Below are 14,902 nucleotides of genomic sequence, written 5' to 3' on the forward strand. Positions count from 1 at the left end.
AAAAAAATACCATTTGATCCAGCCATTCCATTACTAGGTGTATACCCTAAAGAAGTGAGAGCCAGGACAATAACAGATACATGCACACCCACGTTCATCGCAGCACTATTTACAATAGCAAAAAGATGGAAACAACCTAGGTGCCCACCAACAGAGGAATGGATAACCAAACTATGGTACATACACACAATGGAATACTATGCAACCCTAAAGAATAATGTATAATCTGCAAAACACTGCATGACATGGATGTACTTGGAGGACATTATGCTGAGTGAAATAAGTCAATCACAGAAGGACAAACATTGTATTAGTCCATTATTGTAAAAAGGAAAGGAAAGATTTATCTATGGAAGGAAATTTTCTTTATTGGTTACCAGGGGTGGGAGGGGAGGGGAGGGGACACTATTACATAAGTAGAGACAAGCATTGATTTGGGTGAAGAGAAGGGCAATGAACCAAATGTGAGTGATCAACACAGTGGCATTGAGGAATAGGAAGACATGGAGAGATGCCTAAGAGATACAGACAACAAAGATGAACCCTTTTGCACATACAGTACTGCATTGTCAGTGAAGGCAGATATTGATCTACAGGTGGATAGATGGGTGGACAGGCTGAACTCTTAGGTATGTCTGTGCAGGGGGGCAGTGTGCCAAGACCATGGATAGGGTTGGCAGACAATGTTTCCACAAGTGTATTGGCATTGTGGTAGTTAAGTCTGTGTGTCAACTTGGCTAGGCCTGGTTGAGTGGTTGGGCAGCTGGATGTAGTTATTCCCCATGGTGAGATTGGTAATTAACTCCATAGTGGAATCTATTGGAGCAGCTGAGTAGCTGCTTTGGGCATGTGGTCTGCTTCCTGTATATAAGAAGCAGCTTTGGAAATGGTCTCCAGCTTATGGCACACTTGAACCTTGCAGGTAGCCGTGTCGTTTGGGACTTAAAATGGACTTGAATTAATGGCCTGCCGTGTGGTTTGGTAACATTGGGACTGTGCCATTTTATTTGTTGACCTTGCTTGTTAAACTCAGCAGCCAGTAGCTGCCTGAGTGAAGAGATGCCTCTAGCTTCAGCGGGCCAGGAGCAAGAGGCAGAGGTGAAGCCCAAGGTCGAGGAGCTTTCACATAGCCCCTAGAGCCTGGCACTTTGGACTTGGACTTCTAGCCTCCAGAACTGTAAGAGAATAAACTCCTATTTGTTCAGCCAAAAAAAAAAAAAAAATGTTAGGTATAAGGCCTGTGCGCGGAGGCACTCACAGCACGCACTTTTTAAAAAGCCAGATGGGAAAAGGCTCTGAAGAGGAGTAAGAGGACAGAGTGGAGGTGGTGGTGTGGGGGGCGGGGTGCCCAGGGCAGAGGGAGAGAGGAGGGCAGGCGGGGAAGCACAGGTGGAGGCTGGGCCGGGGCCTCACCGAGGAGGATCTGCAGGGCGTTGGTGTGCAACTCCAGGTTCTCAGTCTGCTGCTCCACCACATCCATGTACTCGGTGTCCTGACTGTAGAAGCTGTACACGCAGGTGTAGGCCAGCACCTGGGGGAGCGCAGGCCAGCCCTCCCGTTACCTGGGCTAGGCACCTCCCGTTACCTGGGCTAGGCACCTCCCTGCTGCTTCTCATTCCCTCCTTATAGGCAGTTGGATAAAAAGAGCCTAACCCACTGCCTTCCCCTGCCTGCCACCCACCACAACCTTTCGAGCCTGCTCAAGTCCCCGGCAAGCATCATTGACAAAGGTGAAGGATGTCGGCGGGGGCACCTCATGGATGGCAGATACCCGGTTCCGCAAGTTGACAGCAAATTCCTGTCCGGAGGAAGGGTGTCAGTATCAGCAGGAGCAGCCCCACCCATCAGTGCAGCACCCCACTTGTCCCCAGACGTTGGCGTCCATCCTCAGACCTCTTGGCCCACTGCCTGCCTGCTCACCCGGGCCTGGTGATGGAAGGTGCATCTCTCATTGTAGTCCTGGAACCGCTTCTCCTGGCGAGCAGCTTTGCTGACCTGGGCAGGACATGGTGAGTGTTACTGGGCGCTTGGCATGGACAGGATGGAGTTCCTAAGTACAGAGCTACCATTTATGGAGTTTATCGTGCACTTTCTAACTTACACTGATGACACTTTACCCAAGTTTCTTCATCTAACCCTCCTAACTACGTTAGGAAGTGCTACCATTATTTCCTTTCACAGTCGAAGACTCTGAGGCTTGGAGTAGACTGACTTGCTCATAGCCACACTCTGCATGGTGGGGCCAGGATCTGCCTCCAGAATCCCTGCTTGTCTCCGCTCTGCCCTGAAAATGCCCAGTCCTTCTGCCCTCTCTGTAGCCATTGTGTGAGAGCCCTATTCTGGAGCTGCAGGGCCCTTGTGAACAGACCGCCTTGGCTAGAACTCCCAGCCGCTGTACCCCAGGTCCTTCTGTCTCCTCTGCACTGAGCCTTTGTCCCAGCAGCTAGGAGGCTGCCCTGGATACAAAGCCTCTTTCTGCCCAGGGCTGGGCATGCATCCTGACTGCTGTGGTCCTCTGCCTCATCTAGTGCCCACTCCTTACCATGGCAGAGCAGTTGTAGTAGTCTTTGTGATTTGGCTTCCAGGACTTGAGGCAGCGCCAGCAGAATCCATGGTTACATTTGGCACAGGTCATGCTATGGAGAAAGCTGGCTGGTCAGAGGGCTCCTGCCTCTGGCAGGACTGCACCAGGAATGCCAAGGCCCTGGAGGCCACTGAAGATGCCCTGGCCTCTGTCCCTTCCCCATGCCATCCCTACTGAATGCACCCATGCTTCTGCATTCCCCAGGCAGTATAGACTGAAGTGGGATCCAGGGACTCACTCTGGAGGGTGCTACAGGAAGGTGGGTGAGGACCCTTGTTGGTCCCACTGCCCCTTCTTTACTGCCAGTCTTCCCACCCTCGCAGATCTCCCACTTGCCCTCTGACCACTCCACTGCCCACAGTACCCCCTTCTTACTGCAGACACCCCTCGTTCTTCTCAATGGGAGCCTGACAGCTGGGACAGCGCTTGGAGATGAGTTTGGCCAGGTGTTTGCTCTGGGCCTCCACACTCATTCCATCGTAGTAGCCACCATCATCGACCCACTGAGACATGTGACCACAGCTGGCGGGATAGTGTGCCTAGAGTAGGAGGGGGTGGTGAGGTCCCACAGGGCCCTTACTGAGGGTGGCACTGCTGGAATACAAGGGTAAGGAGGGAGAAGGCACAGGCCACATGTGGAGGAGTAAAAGCCCTCAACTGGGTGCAAGAGGTGAGGAAGGACAAGTCTGAGTCAGTGTGCATGGCAGTGGGGTGGAGAAGGGAGGTGTGTGAATCCCTGTTCACAGTCAGGGCTGGGTGGGCACCTACCTCAGGGAAGCTACAGCTGAAGCAGGAGGCCCAGCCACACTTAGAGCAGGCGGTCCCACAGCCCAAGCTTTGGCGGCACAGGATGCGATCACAGCCCTGAGGGTTGGTACACCAGGTCAGGTTGGAGCAGCTCTCCACGTAGCCACGAAGGAGGGCCTTCTCGTACTGCGGGAGAAGGGTGCCACGAGGTGAGGGCATGGGTCTCCAGGACGTCAGCCCCTTCCTCACCTCCCAGCACCCCACGTGTCAGCCCGCTCTCTGGGCTGCCCCTTTGGCTCTGACTGGAACCTCTCCTGGAGGAGAGTGGATACCTTGGAGATGACCTCTGGAGAGGTGACGATGGCACGAATGAAGGCCCCGGTGGGCTGGGCAGGGCAGTCGGCGATGGGGCAGGTGCAGTTCAGCACAAGGTTCTGTTCAATTCGAGTTGTCAGATACTCATTCCAGCAAGACTGAGGAGGGACAATGGAGGGGCTGCTCAGAGGTGGCATGGGAGCAGCACGAGATGAAGGTGTCCTGGATGACTAACCTGCGTCCTGCCCCCACCCTCCCCACACAATGACCTGGAAGGCCAGAGACAAACCTGCTTCTAGATCAGCCTCAATACCAACCTGAATCTTTCCAGCTTCCACAGGTTTTCCCAGGATTGGCTTTGAGGATGTTTGGGCTGGGGTATTAGCATAATTACTTTTCAGATAGACATGAAGAGAACGGGTAAAAGAGAATCAAAAAAATGGGAGAAGAAAGAGGATTCAAGTTCTAAGGAACTTTGGAGAGAGCAAGAAAGTCAGCAAGAGAGGATACCTGGAGCAGGGGCACCTTTACCCCACTGGGTGGCCGGCCTCCTCACACTGCAATCGCTGCTGTGGTCACCCTCCACGTTCCATCTGTTTATCTCCACTGCCTCTGTCTTGATGCTCTCATCTCACTGGACCCATGCCTAGAACAGCCTCAGCCTCTTCACAGAACAGGCCTGCCCATTGCAGTCCCCATAACCTGATCGATGGCACCACCACTGCCCTAGTCACCAGTGTCAGAACCTTCAGGTCTGTTGAATTCTTCATTTGCTCCACGTCACTGCCCTGCCCTAGGTCAGGCCTTTATCCCCTCACCCCCAAGCTATGGCAAGAGCTTGTCCTGATGAATGGCTGTCTCTCCCCCACTAAATCCACTCGGTCTGTGCATGGTCAGCAGCCTGCGCCTCCTAAAATACTCCATTAACGACCCTGTTCCCCTGCCATGACTTACTGCCATCCTCTCAGAATGATGGATATAAACCCCCAGGAGAGAAGGAGGACCCGTGCTATCAAAGCTAGAGAATAAATATGAAACACCTTACTAGACTATGTTAACTCGAAGGAAAAGATGAAACAAAGCAAAACCTTTTAATATTGAAACAGACTCAGATAAATTGGGAAGCTGTATGCAAAAATCTTGCATTTTTCACATAAAAACAGAAATTTCTCCAAACGCAGAGCTCATGCTTACAGGTACAAAGGTGAATGCAGCCAAGGGGGGAAGATACTGCACTGGAGGACAAAGTCCCCCTCAGACTCTTAGACAATCCCCCCCCCCGCTCTTCTAGTCCTCCCCACGCTCTCCTCCCCGCGCTCTGCAGACCCGCTGCCCTGCCACTCCAGGCTCATGCTGGGAAGTCTCCAGCTGCCCCAGGCCCGCCCTGCTCTGACTCCCATACTGCCCTCTGCACCACTCAGCTGTCACTTACTCACAGGCTCCTCTGGGCTGGGACTCTGTCACACTGCCTTTCTCGGTCACATTTTCAGGCTCCCTGTCCATATACTTTTACGGGGGGAGCACGTCAGGGCTTGGTGCCCCAGGCCTGCTTCTCCCTCTCTGGGTGATGCCAGCCAAGTCTCTCTCCTTAATTTCAAATTCAAAACAATACTGTTGACTTGCTAGTCTCCACAGGTGTCCAACAAGCAGTTTTGACATCCCATGGCCAACATTCACATTCCTGCAAACCCCTGGTCTCTACCTCTACCAGACATTTCTCCAACCCAGTAAAAGATGACTTTCCATCCACCTGGATGCTCAGGTCAAACACAAGAATTGTCCTTCTTAAGCCCTGTCAGTGCTACCTCCAAATGTATTCCAAATCTGTCCACTTCTCTCTTTACCACTGCCTCTTAAGTCCAAATGACCACTATCTCTTGCCTCTTTTTACAAGTCTCCTAATAGGTGTCCCTGCTTCCACTCGTTTCATCCAATTCTTATCTCTGCACAGTGGCCAAAGTGATTTCTTTAAAAATGTCAGTCATGTACCATTCCCTACTTAAAGCCCACCAGCAGCTTCCCATAAAATAAAATCCACTATCTATCAATACCACCCAAGTTGGCCCCGGGCCCCTTCTCTAACCTCCTCTCTTATTACTACCCACCACTAACTGTGCTTCAGCCACTGAGCCCAAAAACTTTAAGCTTGCTGTTCCCTCTTTTTAGAACACTCTTCCCTAGATCACTTGTCAGACAGGCCTTTCCTGACTTGCCGGTTGGAAGTACTTGACAAACCCCTCATCTCCACTCCTAACCTTAGGTGCTTCCTAGGGCAATACCCAACTGTATTTTCTTTACTGCACTTATCAAAGGAGTGTGGAGGGAGGGCCCAGAAGTCAGACTCAAAAAACAAACAAACAAACAAAAAAAAAACCAAACTCCCTGCAGCAAAGTCAATTCTGACTCCTAGTATCCCCACACTTTTTAAAGTAGAGCTGAGCTCCATAGGGCTTGCAATGGTTATAATCTTGTAATTTTTTATAAGTATGGAAGTAGATCACCAGGCCTTTCTTGTATGGCATTGCTGTGTGCACGTGAACTGTGCTACCCAGGGACCTGAAGTGAGGCAACAAAGCTCAAATCCTGACCTTGGGCAGAGTACTTCACCTCCAGGTGTCTCAATCTGCCATCTGTAAAATTGGCTCTGGTGGCATAGTGCTTAACGCATATGACTGCTAACTAGAGGGCTGGTGGTTCAAACCCACCAGCCACTCCTCAGAAGGAAGACTGGGCAACCTACTTCCGTAGTGATAATGCCTCAGCAGAAGACATGAATAGACACTTCACCAAGGAGGATATTCAAGCGGCCAACAAACATATGAAGAAATGCTCACGATCATTAGCTATTAGAGAGATGCAAATCAAAACAACAATGAGATACCATCTTGCTCCAGCACTAGTAGCAAAGTTCAACAAGACAGAAAATAACAAATGCTGGCGAGGTTGTGGAGAGATTGGGACTCTCATACACTGCTGGTGGGACTGTAAAATGGTACAACCATTGTGGAAAGCAGTATGGCGATTCCTTCAAAAGTTGGAAATACAAATACCATTTGACCCAGCCATCCCATTACTAGGTATATACCCTAAAGAAGTGAGAGCCATAACAAGAACAGATATATGCACACCGATGTTCATCGCAGCACTATTTACAATAGCCAAAACTTGGAAACAACCTAGATGTCCAACAACTGAGGAATGGATAACCAAACTTTGGTACATTCACACAATGGAATACTATGCAACGCTAAAGAATAATGTAGAATCTGCAAAACACCGCATAACGTGGATGAACTTGGAGGACATTATGCTGAGCGAAATAAGTCAGTCACAAAAGGACAAATATTGTATTAGTCCGTTATTGTAAAAGTTAAGGAAAGGTTTATATATTGGAGGACATCTTCTTTGTTGGTTACCAGGGGTGGGAGGGGAGGGGAGGGAGTGCTGTTAGATAGATAGAGATAAATATTGATTTGGGTGAAGAGAAGGGCAATGTACCAAATGTGAGTGACCAATATGGCAGCATTGAGGATGAGAAAGACATAGAGAGTTACGTAGTGATAATGCCTCAGAAAGCCAAGGAGGGGTCACTGTAAGTTGGATCCAACTCGACAGCAGTGAGTTTTTTTTTTTTTGAGTACCTCATAAAACTATTATAAGAATTAAGTAAAATAATGTGGCACGATGCCTGGACAAGAAGGAGTGCTCCGTAAGTATTAGCCAGAGTTATTAGTTCTTAGGCCACTGCTTGCTTGGAGTTTTTCACTCTCTCATACAACACCCATTGCTATGCACATAGTAGGTCCATGACAAATATTAGTTAACTGAAAAAGTGGAAGTATAAAGGAAATAATTAAGAACTTGGGAAAAGGGCACAGAAACAACCGTACACAGAAAGTAGCTTGAAGAGGAGCGTGAAGTAGAAGAAAGCACACACACACACATGCGAATGCACATGTCCGATTCCCCCACCACACAGAGACGCTGTTGGGAGAGGCAGCTAGCAATCATGGCAACAAGGAGGCTCAGCCTGTTAACTCGATGTGTCTGGGCCTGGCACCAGTTCTAAAGAGCTGGGAGGCAGGGGCTGTCAGGCACTCAGCACTGCTGGTTCTCTGCCTGTCGGCCCACTCTTTCTCTGGCCTGAGTGAGACTACTCACTCCTCACCTGCAGCTTGACAGCAGCAAGCCCTAACTTGCCATAATTCTGACTCTTGTGCTATTTTCTAGTTTATACCATTTTTTAAAATTTTGTGTTCAATGAGAGTATACGATAAGCGATAGTGTTCTGAGATCAAACCAAACCAAACCCAACCCACTGGCACAAAGTCAACTCCAACTCACAGCAACCACCATTGGGTTTCCAAGGCTATAAATCTTTACAGAAGTAGATTGCCTCATCTTCCTCCCACAGAGCAGCTGGTGGGTTTGAACCACTGACTTTCAGGTTAGCAGCCAGATGCCTTACCCACTATGCCACCAGAGCTCCTTAATGTTCTGAGATCAGGGGACTTTAATGGTGATAAGGAAACAAAATAGTTAATAACAATTTAATAACACTTGCTCTTTACAAAGTGCCTTGACATATACTTTCTGTGACCTAGTTTATTTACATAATCTATTTTATTTATGACATACATATACTATATATGTCAAGGGACTTTGTACAGCCACACTAGTAAGCCCATCTGTCACGTCTTAAACTCAGTTGGATACTGGAATCACCTGAGGAGCTTTCCAAATCTCGGATGCCTGGTTTCACCTCCAGAGATTCTGATTTAATTGTCTGGGGGAATAACCTGGGCATCAGGATTTTTTTAAAGCTCCACAGGTGACTGTAAGATGCAACCAAGTTTGAGAACCACTGATATATCAGTGGATCCTATCAATCACCTTTTAGAGTCAAGGCAGGTGGCACCATTTACAGATGTCAAAACTGATTTAAGAGGGACTAAGAGACTTTCCAACATTGCCCAGGTTAATAAATGAGTTTGCAAGGAATGGTGTTAAGTGGAAAGGCAGGGGCAAGAGAGACGCTAGCGGGCCTCACCTTGCAGCAGGAGTGCATGCAGCAGAGAGAGGGCAAGTCCTCGTCGGGCTCCAGGGGGCTGATGCAGACAGGACAGTGGTCAGGGCGGGTGGGAGCGACCTGGGCCTGGGGGACACACAGTCCAGCCGCCAGCAGCAATGGCTCAGGGTTGTCACTGTAGCTCTGTAGCAGCTGTTCGGCACCCCAGTGGGAGTGAGCCAGCAGGTGCTGAGCCACGTGTGGCTCGAGGTTCAGTGTCTCCTGCACCTGCCGCACCGTCTGCTCCATCAACCCTTCCACCTCCTGGGGGCTCATGGTGCGGCCTGCAGGCAGCTGTAGAGATGCCAGGGCGGCCACAGTCTCTGGGCTTGGGAGTGGGAGGGGTGAGAAAGACAGTGGTCAGTATCTCTCCCTGCCTTATCCAACCTACTAACTAAACGCCATCTAGTCTCTAACTCCTTGCTGCCTAATGAGCCTGAGGATAACCTCCTGAACCAGTTGTTACTGGCTCTGAAGAGTTTGGAAATGTGGACCCGGCTGCCACAAAGACTGGGGGCACTGCTGACAGCTGGTGGGCAGGGGTTAAGATGCTGACTTACAATAGATGGGACAGTCCCACTGGAGGTCACTCCCAAAGTGCTAATAGACCCTCTGGTGAGAAACAGTGGTCTACAGCCTAACTACTCAGAATGTGGTCTGTGGGCCAGCAACACAGGGAGCCGGTTTGAAATGCTGGCTCTCTGGCTACACTCAGACCTACTGAATACGAATCTGCACTTTAATAAGATCCCAGGTGACCTGGATGCACCTGAAAGTTTGAGAAAGATCACTCCAGAGAAGAACGAACTTTACACATAAAGCAAATTGCAGGCATGAACAGTAATGCCATAATGTCGGGTGAACTGGACCTGATGTCAAAAAGCTTTAGGGGTACTGGTTAAATGGGGAAATCCTATGGCAAGTTCCTTTGCAGAATGGGTTTCCTAAAAACTTGAGTCTGTGTATTTCACTGCGCAGAACATTTCATGTTTGTCTAGAATGAGACATATCGACAGATCAGTTTGTCTGGGCCCTTTCCTAAGGGCTGGCTCTAGCAGGATGGTGGCAGCAAGGCCCCTGACTGGATGGCACTGGGAGGGGGAAGGTGAATAGGGAGAAATCACAGGGACAGGGAAAACAGACAAAGCAAGAAATGAAAGGTTTTCCCACAAGGGAACCTGGCTGTGGCATGACAAACCTCTCCCAGTTCACTGCTGTTTCACCTGTCTCTCTAGAGTGACTTGGAGTCCCTGCAGCAGGGGTGGGGGGTGGGGTGGCTACCTGGGCTTGGGGGTCTCAGAGCTCTGGGTGCCACAGAAGGGGATGTCTGCCTGGCCCCGGCAGGGCCCCATGGGCTCTGGGGTGGCATAGATTAGGATCTGGGGCCGGTCGTCACGCCGTTCCACATAGCCCTGGCCCAGGAGGTGCAGGATGCAAGAGAAGACATCTGTACTGGTACAGGTCACACAACCCGAAACAGTGCGGCCCAGGCTTCCGGGGGGATTCGGACCCTTCCTCCAGGCCTCCAGCACCTGGGGAAGGAGATGGGCAGGCCACTTTTACTCATGGAAGGCAGGCAGAACATGGGGTTTGAAGCCAGCCTGCCTCAGTTCAAAGCCTGGCTCTGCCACTTACTAGCTGTGTGACTGTGAATAAGTTATTAAACTTTCTATGCCTCGCTTTTCTTATCTATCAAATGGGGATTATAATAATAATATTACTACTTATCTCACAGGATTGTTGTGAGGATTAAATGACTTAATTCACACAAACTCTAAGAACAAGGCCTGGCACATGGTAAACACTCCTGTCTTGTCTTTACTTTCTATCTAACTGCCCTGTTGGGAATAGAAAACCCACGTGGAAATATGCCTTACAGAGGTCTTACACTGAGTTTACCTTCCTTCGTGGTGACCTCTGGTCCCAAACCCCCAACCACGACTCTCTTCCTCTCCCAACTTCATGGTTCATGGTTCCCTCCCTTCCTACCAGGCAAACCAGCTGGTCAATGTGGAGTCCCTTTTCCCCATGGGCTTTGAGAATACGGACAAGAAGACAACTCAAGAGGCTCCTCTTCTGTTCCAGGGTCCGGCCTTCATCCTTCTCCACATTTAGGTATGTCTGGGGAGGCATCAGCCATAGGGCTTCCTCACTGGGCCGGGACCCAGGCTCACGGAGCCGCAGCACACCTAGGACCACTCCCAGTCAGGTATCCACAGAGAGGGAGGAACAGGCACTAGGGGCTATGAGGATCCCTTTGTCCTCACTCCCAAATATACCACTCCCACCTGAGAGCCCCAACCCTCGGACCAGAGGCTCAAACCAGCCCTACTGACCTACCTTTAGGTGAAAAGTCCTGACCCTCATGCAAGGTCAAAGGGCCATTCTCAGAGGTGAGGGGCAGAAGTGCCTGGAGCAGTAGCTCTGGAGGAAGGTCAGAATTCTTCAGCAAGGTCTCTATTGACACCTCCTGGTGAGGAGAAACAGGGCCTGTGAGGGCCTCCTGGAGCAGACCTCAAAGGGGAAGGAAAAGAAGAGGGGAGGAAGGATGGAAGGAGGAACAGAGTTTAGCAGAAGAACAGTGACAAACAAGGTGGACAAGAGAACACAGAGAGGCTGAGAGCTGGGGCACCTCCGTCTGATTGAAATTCAGCAGCAGCCACATCTGCACGGTGGACACATGCAGGGTCTGATCCCCAAACTGCAGCTCAGCCCGGCCCAGCCATGTCCACTGCAGACGCCGATGTGGTCCCATGTCCAGGACTGGATGGTTCTGACCTGAGACGGTGTCAAGGAGAAGGGGGGAGGAAAGAATAGAAGAAACAAAGGGGTTATGAGTAAGGGCACACGATTAGCCAAGCTTTGCTCCTGCTAGTCTCTGCAGGAAGCAGGGGCCCCACTATTTACAGACATAGAGGCTCCTGGTCTGAGCTCCTGGATCTCAGCCTTCTCTGGCAAGCCACAGGTATGTGTGAGCTGACCCTGTGCCTAGTCCTGTGCAGGTAGGCTCCATGAAGAAACTAGACTACAGCGAGGAGAACTGGGTTTTACCCTCAAGGAGCTGACAGTTTCAAAGTCCCATTAGGCTGGGTCTCCCCCTTCTCCTGTGTTATACAGCTCAGCCAAGAGGAGTTTGGAACGTTCTCTCTAACTAGAAAGATAGGCCACTTATCAAAGGGAGAGAATGTCAAAAGGGATCAGGACCCAGCCTGGGAAATGCTCTTTAGCCAAAGACAGGACAATGAAAGCATCAGAAAGAATAACTGCAATGGACTGAAATATATGAAATATTTTAAAATCCATGAGTTCGTAATATTTTTTTTTTTAAAAGATCTCATTGGCCATCTTTGGAAGATGCCAGGGAACTAAAATTATTTTCAACATTGGTTAAAAATAAGGAGGAGGAAGGAATGAAGCCTCTCCTGTATAAACTGTATTTCAGGTTAACCAAATAGTGATAAGAGGAGGTTTTTCTTTATAAAGTATTCCAACTAATAAGCAAAAGAGAGAATGACAAAACTAGAATATCACTAGTTCATAACTTCTAATGGAATGATAAGAAGCCCTGGTGGCATAGTGGTTAAGTGCTTAGTACTAAAGTAAAAGTCAGTGGTTTGAACCTGCCGGCAGCTCCACAGGAGAAAGATGTAGCAGTCCACTTCCATAAAAGTTTATCACCTCAGAAATCCTATGGGGCAGTTCTACTCTGCCCTCTAGGGTCTATATGAGTTGGAACCCACTCGAAAGTACACAGCAGTAGCAACAATGGAATGATGGATGTAAGCAATGATTGTCAATGACTGCCTAGTGAAAAGCTGATGGGAAACTATATATCGTGTACAGATCAGACTGACAGGATGGAAACCCATTGACCCATCCTGACATCACAAAGAGAGAGGCAAGCAGACAGAAAATGCCTCATGATGGTATACCATAGCACCTATAAAGTGTTCTTGCCCTCAAAAATCAAACCAGAATTTAAAAGCCTCTAAATCTAAGTATTAGTTCTCAGGAAATAAAGGTGACAAAGGAACATGCTAAGGGATACCACGTGGATGGAATCAGCAAAATCTAGACTGTGAGCAACTCTATTTGGCAACCAACCCAGTTTATTCTACAAATAACTGCAAGGGGGGGGAGGGGAAATCTAGATTGAGAAATTTAAGAGATGACCAAATGCCACACACGGACCTTGTTTGAATCTTCATTAAACAATGTAACTATTAAAAAAGACTTTTGAGACAAACAAGACAAACAGAGAAATACAAGTACTGTCTATTTGATGGTTATTAGGAATTATTAATTTCTAAAAGTTTGATCATTATAATATTCTTGATTCTAAAAAGAAAGGCATTATCTTTCAGATTCGGGGGTGACGGGCACAAGTAGGGGTACAGATGAACAAGACTGGCCGTGTTGATGTATACTGGTACGCTGCAGTTTGTTATCTATTCTATTTTTTGTATATGTCTGAAATTTATCATAATACATTTTTTAATGAGGATGAAAACAAACGATTCTCAGACAAATAAAAACTGATAAGGTTTAACATCAGTTCTCCCTCAATGAAGAAACATCTAAAGGATGTACTTTAGGAGGAAGAAAATTAACCTGATGGAAGGACCAAGATGCAAAAGCAGTGATGACTAAAGCAACTGGCAGAGTGAAACTAACCATCAACCAAATAAGACAGAAATAATAATGACAAAGTTGGGAGGTAAAAAGTTCTTTCTAAAATAGTAGACAGGTGTAATGAGTAAGATGGGAGCTCGTGAACGGGAGCTGTTCTAAGGTCCTTTTATTGCTCGGGAGGGTGGGTAATGATATCAACAAGTCAAGCCTACAGGTTAAAAATATAAGGGTACTCAACTATATGAAAGAACATGTAACTTCCAAATTGGCAGAAGCAAAAAATAAATAAATAAATAAAAGCAAAACAAAAAACCTCAATCAATCCAAAAGAAGAAAGAGGGGTGGGAAAAAGCACAAAAACCCCAGGGTAGAATTGTATGTATAAAGCTCTTCAATTTATTCTTCTTCTTTGAACTGTACATATTTTATGTACATATAAAACATGTACATATATTTTCCACATATAAAATATCTAAAATTTAAAATGTAAGAAGGGTAAACCAAATGCATAAAATAAAAGGTCAGAAATAAAAGCCAAATACATCATTACACATAATAATTATAAATAGGCTAAAATTCACAACTCGAGAGATTGTCATAAATAATAAAAAATTTTTTTGAACAAAAAACAAAATCTAGATATTTACAAAACACATGCCTAAAACATATGTATAGCAAAGTTAAAAGTAAAATGATACAAGGTGGAAATTTTGATGAAAGGAGAATATTGACATGGTTTTAAAGTGTCTCCTCACACAGATTGCTTAAGGGAAAAATATTACCTATACAGGGGAGGAAATCAGACTACTGCTTGCCCAGGTGATCAAAATCAACAGCACAAATGAGGGTCAGATAGACATTGTGTGCCTCCAAATAATACCCTGGGAAGTCCATACCATCATTTACTTAGTATTCCAGCCAGGAATGCATATGACCTGTATCTAATCATGAAGAAACATCATTCAAACCTAAAATGAGGAAGCTTAAAAAATTCTTAAAGGGCTGTATTCTTCAGAAATGCCAATGTCACAAAATACAAGGAAAAGCTGAGGAACTGTTGCAGATTAAAGGAAGCTAGACAGATATGACAACTAAACAGAATACATCATCCTAGACTGGATCCTATCCTGGACCTAAAAAAAATAGCCACAGAAGTTATACTGGCTTCAGTTGACAAAACTGGAATAAAGACAGTAGATTAAAGTACTGGACCAAAGTTAAACTTCTGAAACTGATAAGTGAACTGTGGTTATATAAGCGAATACCCTTATTTTTTGGAAATAGTTACTAAAGTATTTAGGGGCAAAGGACCATCTATATGCAATTTACTCACAATGGTTCAAAAAAAAATGTGTATGCCTATACATATATGAAAAGACAAATGATAAAAGCAAATAGGGCAAAATGTTGACGAAAGGCAAATTTGAATTAAAGGGTGTTATTTGTATTATTCTTGTAGTTTTTCTGTAAATTTGAAATAATTTCCTAATAAAACATTTTTTACAGTAAAAGGATAGAAAAAGTTATATCAGAAAGATACTAACTAAAAAGAAAAC

At 47.1% G+C, this 14,902-nt stretch overlaps 1 protein-coding gene across 1 annotated transcript in view; it reads right to left on the minus strand.

Annotated features, from left to right (window-relative positions):
• Positions 1-14,902, minus strand: part of CUL9 (cullin 9) — a 46,556-nt gene that overhangs the window by 3,499 nt on the left and 28,155 nt on the right. Inside the window, exons 26-37 of the mRNA XM_007936214.2 lie at positions 11,347-11,492; positions 11,055-11,184; positions 10,704-10,903; positions 9,996-10,246; positions 8,697-9,042; positions 3,664-3,804; positions 3,353-3,517; positions 2,960-3,123; positions 2,543-2,636; positions 1,921-1,995; positions 1,688-1,798; positions 1,414-1,531 (exon numbers count right to left, since the gene is read on the minus strand). Of these exons, the coding sequence (XP_007934405.1) occupies positions 1,414-1,531; positions 1,688-1,798; positions 1,921-1,995; positions 2,543-2,636; positions 2,960-3,123; positions 3,353-3,517; positions 3,664-3,804; positions 8,697-9,042; positions 9,996-10,246; positions 10,704-10,903; positions 11,055-11,184; positions 11,347-11,492 (1,941 nt within the window). The remainder of the gene's footprint in view (positions 1-1,413; positions 1,532-1,687; positions 1,799-1,920; positions 1,996-2,542; positions 2,637-2,959; positions 3,124-3,352; positions 3,518-3,663; positions 3,805-8,696; positions 9,043-9,995; positions 10,247-10,703; positions 10,904-11,054; positions 11,185-11,346; positions 11,493-14,902) is intronic.

The sequence above is a fragment of the Orycteropus afer genome, unplaced genomic scaffold (genome assembly GCF_000298275.1).
Source record: "Orycteropus afer afer isolate SDZICR_OR568_19922 unplaced genomic scaffold, OryAfe1.0 scaffold00034, whole genome shotgun sequence".
In the NCBI taxonomy this organism is placed as follows: Eukaryota; Metazoa; Chordata; class Mammalia; order Tubulidentata; family Orycteropodidae; genus Orycteropus; species Orycteropus afer.